Source organism: Notolepis coatsorum, assembly GCF_963971535.1.
Source record: "Notolepis coatsorum genome assembly, chromosome: 3".
NCBI lineage: Eukaryota > Metazoa > Chordata > Actinopteri > Aulopiformes > Paralepididae > Notolepis > Notolepis coatsorum.
In genome coordinates, this window is record NC_140167.1 from 79,797,616 (window position 1) to 79,822,118 (window position 24,503).

The following is a 24,503-nucleotide window of genomic DNA, read 5'->3' on the forward strand; positions in this document are numbered from 1 at the left end:
AAATCGAACATATTTATCTAATTTAAAATCTTTAACATGAACCTTTTCATCGCCTTGTATTCTATAATACCTGGCTGTGAATGAGCATCACCTGACAGAACCTCTACATCTCACTAGTCATTAGTTTAGCCGTATTGTAAGAATTCGTGAAATAACATATTGCAGACTTTATAATATGGATATTGTGTTCTGTTGCCATGCAAATATACAGTACAGTAGTTTACTTTACATATTGTTGAATTGAACCATAATCAGCAGAATGTCTTTCTCCTCATCCTTGGCAACACAGACCTCACTTCAATAGTCTTCTCTCTCATCCTCTCTGGCCTTGGCAACACAGACCTCACTTCAATAGTCTTCTAGTTCTCTCTCATCCTCTCTCCTCAGCAACACAGAGACCTCACTTCAATAGTCTTCTCTCTCATCCTCCTTGTTTGTCTCGTTGTCTGGGGTCAGCTACACTGAGCAGTTGATTGATTAATTGATAAACTATTAATCCCCAGAGAGAGAGGAGTGGTAGTTACCTCTTGCAGCCACTGAGGTGCGCCATTGTGCACATTTGTGAAGTCCTATAGTGCTAGTTTAATAATATACACATTACATATATATTTATACTTACACACACACACATAGATGAGTTTGTTGAGCTGTGTGTATTTATCTGTGTGTGTGTTGTTGTGTTCCAGCCTCCAGAAGATCCTGGGGCTCAGTTCTCTGGATGAGGTCTTGGACCCACGACACGTCAACCCTCAGAACATCATCCATAACATGACCCGAGTCAACAAGCACGGAGTGGTCACACTGGACGACAAGACTAGTAGGTTTACTGACTGGTTCACACTGGACGACAAGACTAGTAGGTTTGCTGACTGGTTTACTGACTGGTTCACACTGGACGACAAGACTAGTAGGTTTGCTGACTGGTTTACTGACTGGTTCACACTGGACCACAAGACTAGTAGGATTAATGACTGGTTCACACTGGACCACAAGACTAGTAGGTTTACTGACTGGTTCACACTGGACCACAAGACTAGTAGGTTTACTGACTGGTTCACACTGGATGACAAGACTAGTAGGTTTACTGACTGGTTCACACTGGATGACAAGACAGGTGGCAAAACAAATAGCAATAAAATAAATAAAGACATTTGCTGTGTTGTCCAAAAACATTAAATGACAGAATAAAAAGTAAACCTTGTGTAACCACAGCACCTGGGGGGGGGGGCGGGGTTGCACACAGCACCTGGGGGGGGGCGGGGTTGCACACAGCACCTGGGGGGGGGGGGTACACACAGCACCTGGGGGGGGGGGGTTACACACAGCACCTGGGGGGGGGGGTTACACACAGCACCTGGGGGGGGGGGGGGGTACACACAGCACCTGGGGGGGGGGGGGTTACACACAGCACCTGGGGGGGGGGGGGGGTTACACACAGCACCTGGGGGGGGGGTTACACACAGCACCTGGGGGGGGGGGGGGGGGGTTACACACAGCACCTGGAGGGGGGGGTTACACACAGCACCTGGGGGGGGGTTACACACAGCACCTGGGGGGGGGGGGGTACACACAGCACCTGGGGGGGGGGGGGGTTACACACAGCACCTGGGGGGGGGGTTACACACAGCACCGGGGGGGGGGGGGGGGGGTTACACACAGCACCTGAGGGGGGGGGGTTACACACAGCACCTGGGGGGGGGTTACACACAGCACCTGGGGGGGGGGGGGGGGGTTACACACAGCACCTGGGGGGGGGGTTACACACAGCACCTGGGGGGGGGGTTACACACAGCACCTGGGGGGGGGGTTACACACAGCACCTGGGGGGGGGGGGGTTACACACAGCACCTGGGGGGGGGGTTACACACAGCACCTGGGGGGGGGGGTTACACACAGCACCTGGGGGGGGGGGGGTTACACACAGCACCTGGGGGGGGGGGGTTACACACAGCACCTGGGGGGACAACCATAGTCTTCTACCATCGGTCATCAAGCTGCAGCACAATCACCAGAGAAATCAGTGATTAAGTGCCCTGCTCAAGGGCACCTGGACCGTCATTGCTGATGGAGGGGTTTGTGTTATTTGTCACTGACGTGTAATCTGTTTGTCTAGATGACCTTCCTCACTGGGTGCTGTCTGCCATGAAGAGTCTGGCCAACTGTGAGTAGCAGCTAACTAACTATAACTAACCAACCATAACAACACTACAACATACAAAAGCAGCTTGACAACCGATATCCTTTGCGTCTAGTAGGCAAGGGCCAATGTGTGATTTTGGTGGTATGTGCTATTGCACAGATGTTTGTCCCTTAGTATGCACACGCACAGTGTAATATGCATCTAATAAATAGTTTATTAATAAACTGTGTTACTTGAAACATGTTCACTGCAGGGGCGGGGCTAGGGGGTGGCTACTTGGGCTCCCCCGAATCTTTTCTGAAAAGCCCTGAATGTACGTTAAAAAAAATATAATATAGAAGCTAATTTCCATTGTAGTCTATCCAGCTGCTAACTGTATTTGAGTGAGTTAAGTCTTGGTGTTATGGTAGACTCAGACCTATAAGCTTTAAATCACAATCAACAAGTTGACAAAAACATAATTCTTCCACCTTAGAAACATAGCTAAAGTACGGCCATTTATAAATCAAAAGGACGCTGAAAACCAGATCCATGCCTTTATCTCAAGCCGACTCGACTACTGTAATGCACTCCTTACCGGCCTCCCGAAAAAATACGATGATAACTATTTTATTGCAATGCACTATTGCATTATTTTATTCTATTTTAATAACTATTTTATTGCACTGCATTATTTTACTTTATCAGTAATAATCAAACCGTAAACAAAGACGCCTATTAACACTTTCAGCGCCAGATGGCGCTGTTTACTGTTACTGTTGAAAGGCCAGCGCCTTTTAACATGGGGATACGTGGCTGTGTTTGCAGGCCTAAAGCTATATTATATATTATAGCTATGGATCTAATAATATAGTCGATTGTCATTGAGTTTCTTCCGGTCAAGATGCAAAAAACTGAGAATTTTTCCATCCATACATTTCCGTTTTATACCGTCGTGAATATGAGTGTAGTTTCAGGGTGGTCTGGTGTCATTTCCAAAATGCTTCGTAATGGCCGGCAACGTGTATTATTCTAGTAAACGCGTTATCGTTTCTTCCCTGGACTAGCTACTGTTCTCAAATCTAATTTAGATTATCGGTATTATGTTTCATCATGGATGCATGCCCGATCAGCATGAAGGCATTTTTGGATCAGCGCAATATTGATACCATATAGTCCTTACCTTGACCAGGATCTGTCCCGAAAAGAATATTCCAATTATCTGATCGCCATTTCAAGTACTGATGTCGATCAAGGTGCCAACGTAATCCAGCATTGAACATGAACCCGACCCTCGTCGATGCATGCGCTATAAGCGGTTGGCTTGACCGAGTAGTTAGACCCCGCCCGCAGGCCGCAGCTCGGCCCAGACACCAAGCCACATCGTTTCAAATGGGGTGCAATAGCGGCCGCAAGGCATTAGGCGGTGATATTGGACTTTTGAGATCTCAGACCCATCCCCAGTGATAACACAGGCTGCCGGCATGTCTTTATGAATGGAAATATCGAATAAAAGAAACAACGATGAAAACCCGACTATACTCTGGTTTTCGGGGGTCCTGGCGCTCAACGTTCGGCGAGTTAACCCTAGATCTTAGATCCTAATATGAAAAACAATGTGATTTAATGTTCTATGTCTTACCTTGACTTTGTCTATTTTGCTGCTATCTATTATATGCTTTATGTCTGCACTTTATGCATTGCTCTTGATCTGCCAATGTTGTGCTCATTTTATGCCTGTCTTTTTTTACTGCTGTGAAGCACTTTGAGCTGCAATTCTTGTATGAAAGGTGCTATACAAATACAGTGTATTATTATTATAATTATAATTATTATTATTATTATTAATTATTATTATTATTGTTTTCTTCATTAATTAAAGGGTGTGAATTTAAGTGTTCTCTAGTGCCTTTTGTCCGCTTTAAGGTGGTGGTATAAGTTAAAGGTTGTGGTGTCGAAGTAAAGAAATTCCGTCTTATCTGGGCTGAGCCCCGGATCTCCGACAATCCTAAATCCGCCCCTGGTTCACTGTGCTCCTTGGGAAAAAGGTTAGCGTAGAGTCCTGAACTAACTCTCCAGTTAGGTTGACGGATATTAACTCATTCAGCGCCAATCGCGGAAAAAGTCGGGTTAACTCGCCATCGCTTGAGCGCCAATCACGAGAAAAGTCGGGTTTTAATCGTTATTTCTTTTATTCGCTATATCCATTCATTTTTCATCCATCCAGCCTGATGTTATCATTGGGAATGGGTCTGAGCTCGCAAAAGGCCAATACCGCCGCCTAACGCCTTGCGGCCGGTATTGCACATCATTGAAATCTAGGGATGCCCCGATCGATCAGCCAGCGATCGGTATCGGCCGATATTCAGTATAAATATGAGATTGGTGAATTCCGATAATGTTTTATTTTCGCCGATCGTGAAAACCGGTCGAAAAACATGATCCAATTCTTAGCGGAGTTCTCACTCGCTGACTTCTCTCGCAGGCACACAGAGCTGCAGCGCACTGCTCCTCCTCCCCTGCCCCTCCCATACCCGTGTCAACAGAGGCTCCTATTGCCTCCGGCAATAGTCTGCTCTAGTCTAGTGCATGGGACCTCTGTGAGCTAACGTTAGCTACCTAGCTAACGTTACTGTTTAAACAAAATGACTCAGTCAACTATTCACTTTTAGTTTAATACATGAGGCATTGTCTAACGGTATCTAGCTGGCTAGCTACTGATAGCTCCTGATATCAACAAATGCTCCAACAATAGTCGAGTGCATGATACCTCCGTTAGCTAGGTAGCTCACGTTAGCTCACTGTTTATATGAAATGTCCCAGTAAACTAAATAGTTCACTGAGGCGTTGTCTTAACGTTATCTAGCCGGCTAGCTACTGATAGCTCCTGATATCAACAAATGCTCCAGCAATAGTCTAGTAGTGCATGATACCTCCGTTAGCTTGGTAGCTCACGTTAGCTCACTGTTTACACGAAATGACCAAGTAAACTAAATAGTTCACTGAGGCGTTGTCTTAACGTTATCTAGCCGGCTAGCAGTAGCTACAGATAGCTCCTGATATCAATGTCTTATAACATTGATTAAATTCGAGCCCCTGGCTTGCATCGCAGTCACGAAAGGGGCTAGCTGAGGGCATGCTGAATGTGATTTGACCAAAGCAGAGTATACACGCAGACAGTGGAGCTTATTGCAGATAGCGAGCATTTTGACTTGTTGCGTGATGGCGTTGTCTAGCAGATAATACAACTACAAGTATAATTATATAATATATATATTTTATAAAAAAAAATTATATATTAAATATATATATATTTTTTATAAAACCAAAAACGATTGGTATTGGCCGATATGGCTCATAGACGATTGGTGATCAGTATCGGTGGCAAAAAACGTGATCGGGGCATCCCTATTGAAATCCCTCTGTGTTGGGCTGTGCATTGGTCTAAGAAGTCTCCGGCTGTCTCGTAATGACCAGAGTGCTGGACGTCCCGCGATGATGTCGGGGAGGTTGCGACCCTCTCTGCGCCGCCCCCTATCTCCCTGTCTCCGGCTGTCTCGGAGCGATAACCGGAGTGTTGAACGTCCCGTGATTAAGACTGGGAGGACGCGACCCTCTTTGCGCCACCCCTGTGCCTCAAATAGATCCGCTATCAGCTCCATCTTTAATCTTTCAAAATGTTCAGTTGCTATCGCTATCAGCTCTATCTTTAATTTTTCAAAATGTTCACCTGCTATTGCATGCACTCATCTGTGTTTCACTACACACTTGAGTGCATGCTTACCAACTGTCAGTCTGCAACACTACTATCACCGACATCTAAGAAGGGAGATCCCCCCTTGAATGGCCCTTCTAAGGTTTCTCTCCTCCACACTGCCTGTGGTGCATTTTTTCCTATTGTTAGGTTTTAGTGAGTTTTTCCTTACCTTCGCGTGGGGTATGTCTGGGAGTGTTTGCATTCATTCATTTATTTTAAATTTGTTGGACCTTATGGTGTTCTTGTTTTGTCCTTGATTTATTGTTATGTTTCTTCTTGACTTGTTTAAATAAGACGTGTCCGGCCCATGGGGACATTAACATGTGTTGTCGGGCCTTACAAATAAATTTGATTTGATTTGATTTAGTAGTCCGGTCCAGGTTTTCCTTCTTGGGCAAGGAAGTGAAGATTGGTGAAAGTTAGGTTTGCACTTCAATCACAATAGGGAAATTAATCTTGGTTTGATCATTTCTTTGTGTCAAATAAAAACAAAGCTTATTTGAATGCTTTACTTGGCGTTTCTAGTTTTTAAGAGGAAAAAAATCAATTAAAATCGTAAATCGGATGTGGTGTGAAAAAATCTATTTTATTTTTAGGCCATATCGCCCAGCCCTAGTTTCATGCATTTCTTTATGACCGCCAGTGATATGATGACATGATATGGCCGTTACATTTTTTATTTGGCCTGTCAGCGGAAACTCTGGTATCATGTTTGAAGCAGCTGCAGCTGTATTAAACTACCCTCCGTCAGTGGTATCATGTTTGAAGCAGCTGTTGTATTAAACTACCCTCTTCAGTGGTATCATGTTTGAAGCAGCAGCTGCTGTTGTATTAAACTACCCTCTGTCAGTTCAGTGGTATCATGTTTGAAGCAGCTGTTGAATATGAATTATGCTTTTTCTTTGCATCTTTGACAGTGAATAACACCATGCTAATAATGACCAAACATTAAAAACTGCCACTGATCTCGTTCAGTACCTTCTTGAGATCGTGTGTACAAAAATTCGAAGGAAATGAATAAAGGGTAGATGATTAAACGGAAGGTTCTGTAGATACAGTACTGAATTCTCCCATCCGGACCAATGCAATTTGAAATATTATTATAGAATAGCAGGCTTATAAATTACCTTATTATAGCCAATTCACACATGTCTATATATACATATATTATCTTTCATATGGCCGAGTTCAATTTGCATTTAGTATCACCAGGCATGCATAAGAACAGATAATGAAATCGACTGTAATCTACTGTACTTTTTTTATTTTCACCACGGTGCAACTGTTTTGAAACCAATTTCAGATATAATTGTTGCTGCATGCTAACAATAGGGAAGAGAAACTAACTGCGTTTCAATATTTGTCAATAATGTTACGTTTTGTGGTATATTATCCCGAATAATAAGCGTTATTAAAATAATTCATACAGAACTATGAACCTTGAACCCCATAGATCATTTCAGGAAGTGTAGTTTTGAAATGTCTGCTACAAAATGGCTGCAAAAAACTACAATTACCATGGTTCACGGTTTTCCAAAATGGTCGCCTCTCGCAAAATAAAGACATTTCGAAAAGGAAACACTTTAACCTATTCCTAAACTAACGTATTGATGATAATATACATTATAAATGCTGTTGTGACATGGTTATGATGTTTATACTTGAATACGTTTGATGAAAAAAATTATACTTTTGTAGAACATTCTGGGGATATTGATTTATGACATGATGTCATTTTGGGAGTGGTACCGGTCCCGTCGGGTGGAAGAGGCTTAAGCTTCGGACGGTGGGCCGGCACGTCGCTGCACCTTGCTCTCGTCTGTCGGCGCCGGGCTGTGTTTTCGCCGATCAACCCAATACATTGTTGGAAAGTTGAATTTGCCTCTGTTACTCTATTTCATTACCACTCATTATTGTGTAAGAAACTTCAGAATGTTACCTTTCAAAAGAGACTAGACTCTTGCATGTGCTATAAGTATAAAGTATAATAAATCGCAAATGACTTTGGGTATGCAATCATAACTATATATGTTTTTAACTAGCCCCATTATTGCCCAATGCTTAAGAGGTTAACCCCTTAAGCATACCCCACATTTTGCATAAAATGCCTGACTATTGCATACACAAAGTAATTTGCTATTTATTATACTTCTTTATACTTATAGCACATGATTTTATTTGATTTTATTAGGGATCCCCATTAGCTGGTGAGATAGCAACCAGCTAGTCTTCCTGGGGTCCACACACAAAAAACATCAAAAACAAAAACAATCACTATTGCAAAAACAAAATTATTTTAAAAGTCAGTACACACAATGCATAATGAACCTACTGTAACAATTAAGATAGCTAAAATTACATTAGTGTAAAACAAAAACAAAAAATTACTTTACAGTGTTAAAAACAATTTAAGATTCTTTTTAAAAGTGAATCTACTGTAAATGCAGCAGAGGTTCCGAGGCAGGCCATTCCAAAGAGTTAATGCTCTAAAAATAAAAGATCTCCCCAAAGCGCTGGTTCTAGGACTTGGCAATTCAAGCTGCCCACTACTGGAACCTCTAGTGTAATGCTCATGCACAGTATTACTAAAAACAATCTGATTATGTATAAAAACAGGAGTTTTACTGCTCATGACCAACTTGAACAGCACAAGTATATTAAAGGGGAACTATCTTATAAATGGCCTTTTTGAGTGTTTAGCATTGTTTCCTAGCTATGTGAACTTATATTAATATGATCTATGTCTCAAAATTCTCATATTGGCGCATTCTTCCAATTCTCCTCTCACAATATTCACCCTCACTGAACTGAGTCATTTGAAAATGTGCGCGATATGTGATGTCAGAAAGACACCGCTGCATGTTAATGTTCAGGCGACGACGACGCTGCGCAGTGGTTTAGGAGCCCAGGCTCAAAACAGCTCGAGATCTTGAGGTAGAAAAATGCTGTTTTTGAGGACTTGATTAGAAATACAAAACAATGAATAAAAAAATATATATATATATTACAGAGGTGTTCCATAGACTCACAGGAATTGTGTAAAAGTGCCCAAATAGTGAAAGAAATAGTAAAATAGTTCCCCTTTAAAAGACAATCTATTTTAGGGGCGGTCAGGTGGCATAGCGGAGATTGCGTTCGTCACCAACACTGGAGACGCTGGATTCGCCTGTTCGAATCCAGCTCACAGCTCCGGCGTTGTCACCAGCTTGGCTGGCTGTTCACACTAATACAATTGGCTGTATTAGAGGGTGGGAAAGCTGGCGGGGTGGGTCCGGGTCGTTGTAAACAGCGACTCCTACAGTTCGGTCGGGGCGCCTGCATTCATTGTCAAAACAAAGAACTTATTGGTCTTCTGCCCCTTTCTCGTTGCAATCAGCGCTTGTCTGGGATAGCTTTCGGAGCAGATACTCCTTGGCTACAACAGTGGTCAATCATTTTTGCCATCAGCGTGACAATTTTTGCTCACAACCTGACGTGGTCACTCGTCTGAACGGCTTGTCAAATGAAGCTCGGCGGAAATTTCGTATTGTAACTTGAGACTGAAAGCACACAATAGGTAGAGAGTGGTGTCGATCGAAAGGCGTGAAGTTTAACTTTCAAACAATGTATTGAGTGATCGGGAGAAACTCAGCACGGCCGCGGCAAATGAGTTGCAAAGTGCCACGAAGTACGCAAGCGTGCGTGACGGTCCATATGCGGGCCGCCGAACGTTAACTCATTGGGGGCCAACAGCGCCCTCTGCTGATGGCCCTTCAGCGCCAGTGCTTTATCCAATGTAGGATAGGACTTATTTGCGAGTGCTTAAAATATATCAAATATAATAGCCAGGGATGTCCCGATCACGTTTTTTTGCTCCCGATCCGATCCCGATCATGTGATTTTGAGTATCTACCGATATTTCCCGATCCGATCAAAAAAAAAATTCTCTTTTTTTTTTTTTTACTTTTTTTTTTTATTCAACAAACATGACCATGTTCACGTCTTAAACTCATACTGAGGCCTTAGTTTTGGGTTTAAATAGCATATCATCATTCATTTATTTATTGTCATACAGAGCAGAAGAATTTAGCCAAAACAAACTAATAGTATCCAGCTGCAGAACGGCAGACCAGCCACACTCTCGGACCCAAACGCATTTCCTTTGATTTAATTATACATCAAATGATTTATGAAGTTAACTTTTCACCTGGATAACGTCAATACTATTCAGTAGCTATTTACATGGTAGGCAACAGTACGTCGATATAAAAAATCACAAATCAATAAAAATGGACATCAAATATGGGGTCCCCCAGGGGTCAATTCTAGGGCCTTTACTATTTATTCTCTATATAAATGACTTTGTCAACTCATCTATACTTCTGCACAAAGTTATATTCGCTGATGACACTAATTTGTTTCTGTCACATAAAAATCCACTCAAGCTACAAGATCTACTCAATACAGAACTACAAAAAGTGGACACCTGGTTCAAATGCAACAAGTTATCACTAAATCTCAGCAAAACAAACTTTATTGTCTTCCACTCAAATCGGATGCACACACATCACATGTGCATAAAAATAAATGAAAAGGAGCTGTCAAGAGTGGCGTCCACAAAATTCCTGGGGGTCATCATCGATGAGTCACTCAACTTCAAATGCCACATAAAATACCTACAAACAAAACTGTCCAAATATGTTGGCTTATTCTGCAAAATACGTCATTTTCTTCCCTTGCCTGCCCTTCTCACTTTATACAAAACCCTGTTTGAACCCCTCATTAATTACTGTAACGTCATATGGTGCAACACATACCCCAGCCATCTCAAAAAACTAGAAAGCCTACAAAAGAGGGTACTACGAGTGCTGTCATGGTCCGGGTATCGAGCGCCCTCAAAGCCTCTTTTCCATCGCTTTGGTCTCCTGAGGCTCGCTGAATTTAACATTCATCAAAACGCATCAATTATGTATCAAGTTGTCAACAACATGAATCACAGACTGTCTGAGCTTGTCCCAGTCTGCCAACCACTGCACATCCACAACACAAGAAACAAGCATCTTATATCTGGCAAGAGGAGAAGGCTAAATTGTGCTAGCCTAAGCATAGCATGCAGGGGTCCACAGATCTGGAACAAGCTTGATGAAAATCTAAAAATGACTAATACCTTTAAAACCTTTAAAAAATCATTGAAAGAGGAACTGCTAAAATCATATCTCTAATTAAAATGATAACTTAGGAATAAAATTGTCTGTATTATGTATCTCTGTTATATGTCAGTTAGTAGGTAGGTGTGTAAACCTACCCACGTTGTAGTTTTTTGTTTTGTTTTTGTTTGTTTGTTTTTGTTTATTTTGTTATTGTTTTGTTTGTTCATATTCTGTTTGTATTTGTGTTCAGGCTCCCTCCAAAAGCTTTAAATAGCTTCTTGGGAGACCTGGCACATGCACACAATTTGCGACATGTTATCACATGAGGATACTCGCATGTAAAATGTATCGTGTGTGTGTGTGAATAAAAATTCATTCATTCATTCATTCATTCATTCAACATTCAGGGTGAATGTAATGTGATAAATTGGGATTAAAAAAAATATTAATAAATAATAATAATTTTATTTGGGTCTGAGAGTGTGGCTGGTCTGCCGTTCTGCAGCTGGATACTATTGGTTTGTTTTGGCTAAATTCTCAGTTGTATCATGTTTGAAGCAAGCTGTATTAAACTACCCTCGGTCAGTTGTATCATGTTTGAAGCAAGCTGTTTTAAACTACCCTCTGTCAGTGGTATCATGTTTGAAGTGTTAAACTGTCTTGTGTCTCCAGGGCCTAAGTATGACAGTGGCCAGCCGTCCTACCCTGGCTTTGAGAGAGATGTCTTTAAGACTGTGTCTGACTACTTCTACAGCCTGCCCCAGCCTCTCCTCACGTACCAGCTCTACGAACTGTTCATCAATGTCCTGGGTAGGTACTATGGGTAATGTAGTCTTAATATACCAGCTCTACGAACTGTTCATCAATGTCCTTGGTAGGTACTATGGGCAATGTAGTCTTAATATACCAGCTCTATGAACTGTTCATCAATGTCCTGGGTAGGTACTATGGGTAATGTAGTCTTCATATAGACCACCGCAACACTTCTGGTATTCTGAAATCATGGGAGAGAGAGTGGGGGAGAAAATGAATGAATGTAGATGAGAGCCTTGATATTAAGTGGTTGTAGCTAGCTATGGCTGTGGGGGTGCGGGAGACATGATCCAATAGACTTTTATACGCCTGAGTCTCCTGAACACGGAGAGAACAATCCCAAGTCGCTTTCTCTGCCGATTTATAGTCACTTTTCCACACCTACTCCCGAACTCCGCATGCGCAGATTGATAAACTTAGAATCCAGAGAGACTCCGTGGGCAATCTGTGCATGCGGAGTTCGGGAGTAGGTGCAGAATAGTGACTAGCTCGGCCGAGAAACACCCCCACAGCCGTAGCTACAACCACTTAATGTCAAGGCTCTCATCCACATTCATTCATTTTCTCCTCCCGCTCTCTCACCCATGAGCTCAATTTAACACGGAAGTGCAGTGGTCTATACCAGCTCTACGAACTGTTCACCAATGTCCTGGGTAGGTACTATGGGTAATGTAGTCTTCATATATATAGTCTTCGATCAATCGTGCCTTACGTTGAATACAGACAAGACAGTGGCTATGTATTTTAGTAAACAAAGTAAGAAAAGTATCTACCCTGATATATTTGTAAAGGGGAGAGTGATAAAAAAAAATTGGAATTTAAATACTTAGGAGTTACTCTTGACTCAAAACTGACCTTTAAAAATGGCTCATGTTTTAAAGTTTAACATTCCGAATTTCCGCGATATTAGAAATTCTTTAACAACTGAGGCTGCTAAAATGTAGCTAAATGCTATGATCCTTTCCTATATGAGATACTGCATGCCATGCTGGACGCAAGTCAATCAAACCACCTTAAATCCGATCAGATCCCTGTATGGACAGAAAATCTAGACCGCATCACACTGTAATAATAATTCTGCCCAAATACAAACTACTAAGCTTTGATCATTTAATTATCTTCTCATACATTCGTTTAGTTCATAAAATAATTAATAATACTGCCCCTCCTCCATTGAAACATTTTGTCCTATCGTGTTCTGAGAACAAGGGCTTCAAGATCTGCATCAAGATTTTAAGATCATTTTACGTGTATATATATTTTTAACTCTTGCACTGTTTGTATTTCATGTGTTTTGGATAGACTACAGATGGAAATTAGCTTCTGCTAAATCTGGTGCAAACATATTTTCATGTATAAAAAAAAAGATTTATATATATATATACCAGCTCTATGAACTGTTCACCAATGTCCTGGGTAGGTACTATGGGTAATGTAGTCTTCATATACCAGCTCTCTGAACTGTTCACCAATGTCCTGGGTAGGTAGTATGGGTAATATAGTCTTCATATACCAGCTCTATGAACTGTTCATCAATGTCCTGGGTAGGTACTATATGGGTAATGTAGTCTTCATATACCAGCTCTATGAACTGTTCATCTATATCAGGGGTGGCCAACCCGCGGCTCGCGAGCCGCATGCGGTTCTTTGCCCGCCAATGTGTGGCTCCTCCCTCCATACAAAAAAAAGGTATAATATTTAAAAAAATTAAATTGGCATTCATTCTATAAGACATAGAATAAACATTACAGACTTTTTTTTTAATGGTTAATTTGCATGTTCTTGGTATCTGATTCTATGGATCTCAGGGAATGTATTCCCAGTGTCAGAAATATTGTGTATGTTACTAGGCTTGAGGAGAATATCAATTAAATTATATATATATATATATTTTTTTTAATCTTTGACTGAATAACACCATGCTAAAATTTACCAGACCTGAAAAATCTAAGCAAATGAATAAAGGGAAGATGATTAAACAGAAGGTTTTGTAGATACAGTACTGCCATCCGGACACATGCAATTTGAAATATGATTATAGAATATCAGGTCTATAAATTACCTTATTATGGCCAAGTCACACATCTATGGATCGGGACAAATCTCCCCTTTCCAAAGGCAGAATTCAATCTGGATTTAGTATCACCAGGTGTGATTCACAAGTACAGTTACCTTTTTATAATGTACATTTTTCATCAGATTGCAACGCCGTTTTTTGCTAGAAGTTCACAGAAAGGTAGATAAACTAACTGTGTTCTGTATTATGGCAATAACGTTCAGGATTGTGGGAGATAATCCCGAAAAATAAGACAAATAAAAAAGTTAATCAAGAAGTCAGATGATTGACAGGGGCTGGCGTGAGCTGGGTGGGGTAGTTTTTAGAAATTCGAAAGCCCATCAAAAGCCCTGGGTCTCTTCCTTCAAAAGACTAAACTCACTTTTGGCTGCACCACTTCCTCCCGTCAAGATTTCTATAATCATATATTTCACTAATAACAGTTACAATCGGTTACATTTTAGTTACATTTTACCAATGTAAACAAACGTAATGCTGAAAATATACACTTTGACTGCTGTTTTGACAGGGTTAGGGTCTTTACGCTTGGCTACATTCTGTAGAGATGGATTTATGGCCTGATGTCATTTGCGGTCCAGTACCGGACCGCTCGGGCTTAAGAGGTTAACCCTGTGAGGCCCAAATAAAAAAGACATTAGCAACATCAGAGGCCAGAGGTTGGGACCTATAAACACATGAAGGGTGCCGTGACTGAAAAAAAGGTTGAGAAACGCTGGTATATACTGTATGGTGTGGCTCTTTGTGGTACCACAGTCATTTTTGTGGCTCTTAGTCTCTGACTGGTTGGCCACCCCTGATCTATATCCTGGCTATTGGCTACTGTAGTCTCTTGATGCAAATTAAATTACTTCACAGCTCATGCTACACTAAAGTGAATATCTTTCCGTCCACTCAGAATACAGTGAGAGCAGAGGTCGGGTTAAAGGTCATATTAACTCATACTGTATTCCCATACATGATTAAAGAGACCACTCAACTGAACTGAGACTCTAGAATCTAGATCTATTTTGCTGCAATTTTTACAGACGCATCTTTCACAGCATCACAAGTTCTCTTTCACAGTTGTTTTTAAGCTCGTATTCAGGGTCAATGAATTCAGGAAACAATCCTATCTTATGACTTTGTGGTGGGCCTACCCTTTGTTTTTATTTGGATTACGGACCGCCTTTTAGAGTCTAGGACCGCCTTTAAGGAGTGTAGGACCGCCTTAAGAGTCTAGGGCCACTTTTAAGGAGTGTAGGACTGCCTTACACTAAAACAGTGTAATAACATGGTGGGTATAAGGACTAAAACAGTGTAATAACATGGTGGGTATAAGGACTAAAACAGTGTAATAACATGGTGGGTATAAGGACTAAAACAGTGTAATAACATGGTGGGTATAAGGACTAAAACAGTGTAATAACATGGTGGGTCTAAGGACTAAAACAGTGTAATAACATGGTGGGTCTAAGGACTAAAACGGTGTAATAACATGGTGGGTCTAAGGACTAAAACAGTGTAATAACATGGTACAACAACACTGCCGTACAAAGGCCAACAGTAGTAACTGTTTTGCTAAGGGACTGGTACAGAAGCAGGCAGTACATACATACTAGGGTTGCAAATTGTAAGCACGTTCCTTACTCGATCATTGATAAAGATACCCAATTTACCCAACAATAACAAATGTATTTGTTTCCTCAATCAAAAGATTTATTTCCGCAGCAGCGACATATTGCATTCTCGCATCATTGCATGACATTTGAAACATAGAAATGTAGAGGCCTAGACATTAAAACACTTGTGTCGAGTCGACTTTAAGCGGGCGAGCTGCATATGTGGCTAAACGAAAAGAAAAGTAACTCGTCCACTAAAAAAAATGTATTTAACAAATTAAAGAATGTGCTAAACACGGTTTTATATTAACTTAATAAATGAACAAAAATCTACTTATGTCGATGAACAGATTACACGCTGAAAACAACCAATGGTAAACGAAGCAACAATAGTATTTTTAATCAGGCTATTATTATTATTATTATCGTTATTATTATTTTGCAACAAGATACATTGAACATAAATAGCCTGTCTTAGACTGACTCATCGCATGGTCCCGATTCCAGCATTATTGACATGGTCAGACGGGAGCGCATGCAGCCTGCATCACAATCAGTCCAAAAACACTGGTATAGAGTAGTGGTGGGGGGAAATATCGATACGTAGTAGTATTGCGATACTTTGCGTGACGATACTGTATCGATACAAGGATGCCAAGTATCTATATTTTATTATTTATTTAAAAAAATTTATTTTCTTTTTTTTTATAAGGAAGTTGCATTGTTCATTTCAATACCTGTAATAGTACAGTAGTCCACACACACGCACACGTGTGCATTCAGTTAAGTTGGAATATGACTGTAATACAAACAGTTCAGTTTGTCAGGTACATGCAACACAGATTACAGTGTTGACATCTGTCTGCTTGAGAAAATCCCATTTGCTGCAATAAAAATGATTGAAGTGAGATGAACAGACTGAAAACTTTATTTTATTAGATAAAACATGTTTTAAAAGGTAATAAATCGTAATATATCGCAATATTAATATCGCAATATATTTTGAATCGCAATACTATCGTATCGTGACTTAAGTATCGTGAGGCCTCTGGTGATTCCCACCCCTAGTATATAGAGGTACTGGCATGCCAGCTTTGCCAGCCTGGGGAATCTCCCCGCATTGACTTTGTCAGTTGGATTTGTATCCAGGGATGGGGAATGGCTTCTTTTAACTGTTACGCGAGGTGGTCTGCCATATGCCGACCCGGTAAACTTCTAAAGTTAGTTAGCAACACTGCAGTGGTGACTCGCCAGTCCTCGTGATGTAGTAGCAAGTGACGGTAACATAGCTTTCGGTCATCAGGGCAGTCCAGCTGTCTGCAACCTTGCGAGCACCGGTAACGTTAGCTAGCTTCGAGAGCAACTCCTAACTTTGCATCGGTGTAGCTCTCCTCGATGCGAGTAGCCCCTTTCGTGACGTTGATGCACGCCAATATGCTTTGGCCAGTGAATACAACAGTCACTTGCTCCTCTATGGGAACGCAAGCAATATCCACCATGATGGACTGGTTTTGGACGAACGGTTCATATACAAGTATCACAGAGAAATTTCAAAGGTACGCACAGTTGCACGAGGGTTTCACACAAAGATGCGGGGTGGTTTGAAAGCTCGGCGTTGCTAATAAACATTTGTAAAAAAAAAAAATTATAAACGAGTAAAAATCACTGAGGTGTTGTGTCAAAATGGCTTACTCTTTTTCTTCCGCATTGTGACATGCCGGAGCGCTGTGATTGCTGGGCGCACCAGGCATGTGACAAAGCATAAGAGAAGAAGCCAATCACAGCGCTCCGGCATGTCACAATGCGGAAGAAAAAGAGTAAGCCATTTTGACGCACCGCTACCTCAGTGATTTTTACTCGTTTATATATATTTTTTTAAATGTTTATTAGCTACGGCGAGCTTTCAAACCACCCCGTATCTTTGTGTGAAACCCTTGTGCAACTGTGAGTACCTTTGAAATTTCTCTGTGATACTTGTATATGAACCATTCGTCCAAAACCAGTCCATCATGGTGGATATTGCTTGCGTTCCCATAGAGGAGCAAGTGACTGTTGTATTCACTGGCCAAAGCATATTGGCGTGCATCAACGTCACGAAAGGGGCTACTCGCATCGAGGAGAGCTACACCGATGCAAAGTTAGGAGTTGCTCTCGAAGCTAGCTAACGTTACCGGTGCTCGCAAGGTTGCAGACAGCTGGACTGCCCTGATGACCGAAAGCTATGTTACCGTCACTTGCTACTACATCACGAGGACTGGCGAGTCACCACTGCAGTGTTGCTAACTAACTTTAGAAGTTTACCGGGTCGGCATATGGCAGACCACCTCGCGTAACAGTTAAAAGAAGCCATTCCCCATCCCTGGATACAAATCCAACTGACAAAGTCAATGCGGGGAGATTCCCCAGGCTGGCAAAGCTGGCATGCCAGTACCTCTATATACTAGGGGTGGGAATCACGGTGGATATTGCTTGCGTTCCCATAGAGGAGCAAGTGACTGTTGTATTCACTGGCCAAAGCATATTGGCGTGCATCAACGTCACGAAAGGGGCTACGATGCGAGGTGGTTGTGCATCAGGATGGACTATATGGCACGCTGGCTCAAGCAGGTGTATCATTTGCCGAACTCTTTTTATTATTTGGGTTATTTTTTCTAAATCAACGCTTATGCTTAATTTTGTCTTTCGTGTTTTTTTTTCTCGCCTATTTTCCAGACACGGAGGTAGTTGCCTCCTCGTCATATTTATATTGCGCCCTCTATCTGTTCATTGAAACATGCTTTTGAAAATACACTATTCTACTGACTGCTACAATGTAATAAGAGACATACAACATTGTAACATATCATTGTTTGTGTAGAGGTGGATGGCAATGAATAAGACACTGGAGAGAGTGGATCCATTTCAATTGACTATTCTTTGTTTAGTTCCTGCATAGCATTTCACACATCATGGCATGCAATGCCTCACTTCCTGTATTCATGCTTCTTCTTCATGCCTGTCTAGGCAGGTCACCTCTGTTGACACCAAGTGGTGCAAATAAGTAACTGCATGCTTCACACTGTGTAACAGTAGGACACAACATTTCCTCTCTTTGTAGAAAAAACATTTCCTCAGAGGCTAAATAAAATTATCTCAGAACCTGCATTCAGGCATAACCATTTTCCTTAACTGTACTCAGTACTGTATGAATAAAGGTTAGTAAACCAGAAAATATAAGAAAGGTGAACATGAACATGAACACAAAATACTCTGTTTCACAGATCTGAAATAGGATACAACTGTAGGATTTTTTTTTTCTTTTTTTTAACACTACATTGCATACTTTTGAAAATACAACAAAACAAAAGATCTGTTGACAAGCTACATTCGGAAGACCAATATCTAATCAGTCACATATTCTTGCATCCAGTTAGGCTTCTTTCTGACTCGTAGTTTCTTTGGAGAGGATGGAGAGGCAAGGTCAGGTGAAGCAGGAATGTTCTGTGGCTTTACGGCTGCACAGCGATCAGGAGCTAGGTGAGAGGCGTTCCATCTTCGGCCATCTTCCAGCAAGTATGTGCTTTGGCCGACCTTCTTAGTGACTCTCAGGGGAGCACCAAACTTTGGGTGAGCTTTGGGCACATGGAGAGGTGTTTTCACCCGTACACTATCCCCTTCTTGAAAAGGTGGAGTGCATGCGCCTCGTTTTCCATCAGTATAAGTCTTCATCTTGTGTTGATGGCGTGTGACTTTCTCTCGTACCTGTTCATCCGAGACAGGGTCAGTATGAGAGCGCGGCAGGACAGTCAACTTTGTGCGCATCTTCCGGCCATACAGTAGTTGATAGGGAGACACACCTGTAGCTGCATGCGGTGTGGCACGGTAAGCCATCAGGAAGGCAGTAATGGCAGGTTTCCATGGTACAGACTGTATGATAGCCATCTGCACAGTCTCTTTCAGGACACGATTGAAACGCTCTATGGCGCCATTCGCAGCAGGGTAGTACACAGAGACTCTGTGGTGTACAACATCCCGTTCAGCTAGGAAAGCAGCAAAGTCAGCTGAAGTAAACTGTTTTCCATTGTCTGTCACAATGGATTCCGGGTTTCCTTGTTTACTGAAGACGGAGGAGAGGAAGGATGTAACATCCTTTGTAGTGATATTTGCAGTGAAAGCGACCTCTGGCCACTTGCTGTAGTAGTCAATCAGAGTGATGGCATATCGACAGTCCCATGTAGCTGTTTCAAAAGGACCGACAATGTCCATTGCAAGCTTTTGCCATGGCCTGTCCGGGAATGTAACTGGTTGTAGTGGAGCAGGGCGTGGCTTTGCAGTCTTGTCATTGGACTGGCATGGCTGACATGACTGAATTGTAGAGTGGACCAGGTCATCCATCTTTGGCCACCAGTAGTACTCTCTCAGGCGTTGCTTTGTTCGCACCACTCCTTGGTGTGTCTCGTGTGCAAGAGCCACCAGAGTAGCACGCAGTGCGATTGGCACAACCAGACGTGCTCCCCGAAGCACCAGTGAGTTTTCCACTGACAGTTCATGACGTATGGGGAAGTATGGGGCAACTTCTGGACTCAGCATTTTCACCTTTTGTGGCCAGCCACGTGCAATCTGTTTACGGAGTGCAGAAATCTCCGGGCAAGAGGCAGCAGCAGCCTCAAAGTCAGTAATGGGCAGAGCAGCAAGAGCATCAGTGATGTAGGCAACCATTTCAGGCTCCGCATCCAGGGCAGGGTCAGGAGCTCCAGGAAGTGGAAGACGGGACAGGCAGTCAGCCGTGTAGTTGTCTGACCCTGGGCGGTAGATCACATCATAGTCATAGGTCAAGAGCCTGGCAGACCAGCGTGCAATGCGCATTCCAGCACGACCTATGCCTTTAGTAGTAAGCAGTGTAGTGAGGGCTTGATGGTCAGTACGTAAGGTGAATTTTCGCCCCCACAAGTATGTGCGCCACTTTTCCACTGCCCAAACACATCCCAGCGCTTCCTTTTCTACAGTGGAGTATTTGCGTTCCACTGTGTTGAGAGCCCGGGAGGCAAAAGCCACTGTATGTTCCTCCCCGTCAGGATGAAGCTGGGTGAACACAGCTCCCAAGCCGTAGTCTGAGGCGTCAGTAGACACCACTGTATGCAGGGAAGGATCGAAAAGGGCAAGGGCAGTACTGTTCACCAGTAGCAGTTTAATTTTCTGAAAACTCTTCTGTGCCTCACTCGTCCAGTGAAAGTCAATGTCTTTCCTGATGCATGCCCGCATTGGCTCAGATTCTGATGCATAGTTCGGGATGAACTTTGAATACCATGAGACTAGGCCTAGAAAAGAGCGAAGGGCAACGCCATCTGTCGGAGCTGGGGCATTCAAAACAGCTTCGATGTGCTCTTTGTCAGGCGCAATACCTTCAGCTGACACCACGTGGCCCAGGAAGCGTAGACTTGACTGATTATAGCAGCACTTTTCCTCATTCAGGAGTAGACCTGCCTCTTGCAGGCGGTGTAGAACTTGCTTCAGTCGAGCATCATGTACTGTGCTGTTGGCTCCATAGATGATAATATCATCCAGATAATTCTGCACCCCTGGCAGGCCTTTGAGGATGGTAGCCATCATCTTTTGGAATGCAGATGGTGCAGAGGAGAGGCCATAGGGCACACGGCAGTAGCGGAAGAGTCCTTCATGGGTAATGAAAGCAGTCAGGTCCCTACTTTCCTCATGTAGGGGCACCTGGTGGTAGGCACTAGCCAGATCAATGGTTGAAAACACTGTGGCCCCACGCAGAGTGGACAGCAGCTCATCTATGTGTGGAATTGGATAGCAGTCTGTAATGACAGCCTTGTTTGGCTCTCGGAGATCCACACACATACGAATGTCTCTTGTCTTCTTTCGTGTGACAACGATAGGAGACACCCAGGGGGAAGCATCAATCCTCTCTATCACACCAGCAGCCAGCTGTCTGTTTATCTCTTCTGTGACTGCATCTCTCACAGACAGGGGCAAACGGCGCAGTTTTTGTCGAACCGGGGGAACAGAGGCAGAGACTTTGACCCGGTGCACAAACTTTTTAGCACAGCCAACTAGTGGGGGAGAGGTAGAGAGGTGCAGCACAGGGGCAGTTGGAGCAGAGGCAAAAGGAGGAGGAACCACAGCACCTCCTACAATGTGAATGTTCAGTGCAATCATCAAATCCAGGCCCAGCAATGGGGTCCCCTTCTCCACCACAAAGAAGGTTGCTGCAGCAGTGACATCATCTCTAGTCACCAATGCTGAAAGACATCCCAGCACAGGTATAGGTGACTTGGTGTATGTGATTAGTTGAATAGAAGGTGGTGTTAGGTGTGACTCACCAAAATGTTCTTCAAACACACTTCTGGGCAGTATGGACACTGGGGACGCAGAGTCAACAACCAGGTCCATGGCATAGACTGGTGAGCCTGAAGGCTGGATCTTGACATTGCATTTTATTTTATCAGATTTACCGGCAGCCTCTTGAATGCACAGGACAGTCAATTCAGGAATCTCCACTTCTCTTACTTGATGTGTAGGAGCAGAGCGGCACACTCTGGCAAAATGTCCCTTCTTGTTACAAGTTTTGCAAGTAGCCTTAGCAGCCGGACATGAGGGAGCATTTGCTAGGTGACTGTCAGATCCACATCTGAAACATGTACGGGAGGACTTCCCAGTTGCAGCAGTAGGTGCAGGTGTGAATGGTTTATGCTGAGGCCGTGATCGAAATTGTTTCTTTTGCACTGCTTGTACTTGAAAGCTAGGTTTATCTCCAACCATGCATTTAGCTTGTTCAGCTGCAGACTCAATCTGTGTAGCAAGTGTGATAGCCTTGTCTAGAGTGAGATTAGGCTCCAGTAGTAGCTTCTCCCTAATATGGGCATTTGTAACATATTGGATAAGCTGATCACGCAGCATCTCATCATTCTTATCACCAAAGTCACATGATGATGCAAGCTCTCTGAGAGCAACCACATATTGGGCAACAGTCTCATGTGGGCTTTGTACCCTTTTTCTGAATGTGTGACGTTCCACTACCACATTAGTCATTGGTGTGAAGTGTGCACTTAATGCAGTAACAGCAGCATCATAGGTATCACCTGTGTTTGGCAATGAGTGAAAAGTCCTCTGTCCTTCTGTTCCAAGGCAGTGAAGAAGAACAGCTCTTTTCCTTGCATTAGGCCAAGCATTCCCTGTTGCATTTATGACCAGTAGGTAGTTGTCAAACATTAACATCCATGTCTTGAAAGGAATTGTAGGCTTTCCAGGGCATTGCAAAAACGGAGCAGGATTATGCACATTTACAGCCATCTTCACAAATAAATTGTCAAAAATAGTCTTCTGTAATCAAACTGTAGCAGGTGGGTTATCTCGTCGCCAATTTGTAGAGGTGGATGGCAATGAATAAGACACTGGAGAGAGTGGATCCATTTCAATTGACTATTCTTTGTTTAGTTCCTGCATAGCATTTCACACATCATGGCATGCAATGCCTCACTTCCTGTATTCATGCTTCTTCTTCATGCCTGTCTAGGCAGGTCACCTCTGTTGACACCAAGTGGTGCAAATAAGTAACTGCATGCTTCACACTGTGTAACAGTAGGACACAACAGTTTGATAGTAGATAGAGTAAATGTCATGTGTTCGATTAAATCCTTTAACGATCAATCAATCGATCTTCGATTAATTGTTAACATCCCCTAATACATACCTTCACAACTAAGTAATTTATACTACATCCCTGCTTGTGTAGTACTTTTTATCCATGTTTGTACCAATAATACATCTGGCTAGAGATTTCTTCTTGTGCAGTTACTGCTGTTTGCTTTTTGTAGGGCAGGAAATACTATATTATTAGGTCATAATGGCCGAAGTTGTTGAGAGTTTTGAACGTTCTAATGAAGGTTTATTTGTTTTCTTCTTGTTAATTGTGATTGTTTTGGCTCATGGAGCTCACCTGTGTTTGTGGCTGCTGTCTGCTCATCACTGTTACTGTATGTTGAACCAACTAACCCCAAACCTCCTGCCTGCCTGCACTGAACTGACATCACCTGCAAATACTCTCTCTCTCTCCCTTCCTTCCTGCATCTTTCTCCATCTCCCCTCCCTTTCTCTCTTCCTCTCTCCTCTCTTCTCTTATATCACCCAGTGTTGTGTGGCTATGTTGCGGCGCCCTCTAGGCCTCAGAGGGGGAAGCGTAAGCTGTCTGACCCCCCCTCACGCCCCCCGCCCTCCAAGACCGCAGCCTCCTTCCTATCCACAGAGTGTCTCCTCCTGTCACTGATCAGACAGGGGTCTTGTGACGAGGCGGACAGTCCAATGAGGGAGGTCTTCAGCTCAAAGTTCAGCCAATCACGTCTGTCGTCTCTGAGAGGGGCGGGCGGTGTCGGGCGGTTAGGAGGCAGCTGTCTGAGCCTTAACCACTCGCAGAGCTTAGTCGGGACCTCTAGCCTGTGCCCCAGGAGCTGCTCATTGGAGACTGTCCTGGATGACTCCGCCCCTCTGCCCCAGCAGCTCTTCTTATCCAATGACAGCCGGGCGACAGGCTGTGGCCGTAGCAACTGTCGTCAGGACATTGGTACCTCCAAGACAACATCCCGTAGTAGTAATAATAATAACGGCCCAGACGCTCTGTCAGACAGCTGCTCTACCTCTGTTTCCACGGAAACCCCCTCCTCTGGTTCTGGGAAAGTTCTGGAAGCGCCCACCGGGACCAGTCGGCCTGTAGTTACCACGGCGACGCTGTCATTCTTGCGGAGGTCCCGCCCCCTGAGGCCACGGAGCGTGGGCAGCTGTCTGGACATCGTCCTGGAGACCGGGGATGAGGTTGCTATGGAGCCCACGCTGGGCCGTGGCAGAACAAACAGCTGTATGGACGTTCATGAAGCGCCTCCTGGAGATAGTTCCTCCTCCACTTCCACACGAGGAGCTCCAGCCACCGGACCTTCCTCCAGAACCCGGTCCAGTACAGTTCCAGTCGTGGCCCGGCGCTGTGTCAGCTCGCTGGACCTCTCCAAGCCTACCCGGC

General features: G+C 43.3%; 1 protein-coding gene across 2 annotated transcripts in view; it reads left to right on the top strand.

Moving 5' to 3' along the window:
• depdc1a (DEP domain containing 1a) overlaps positions 1–24,503 on the top strand; it is a 63,748-nt gene that overhangs the window by 15,632 nt on the left and 23,613 nt on the right. For both annotated transcript variants that reach the window (XM_084310703.1, XM_084310704.1), the window contains exons 5-7: positions 687–817; positions 2,114–2,161; positions 11,678–11,815. In XM_084310703.1, the coding sequence (XP_084166829.1) occupies positions 687–817; positions 2,114–2,161; positions 11,678–11,815 (317 nt within the window). The remainder of the gene's footprint in view (positions 1–686; positions 818–2,113; positions 2,162–11,677; positions 11,816–24,503) is intronic.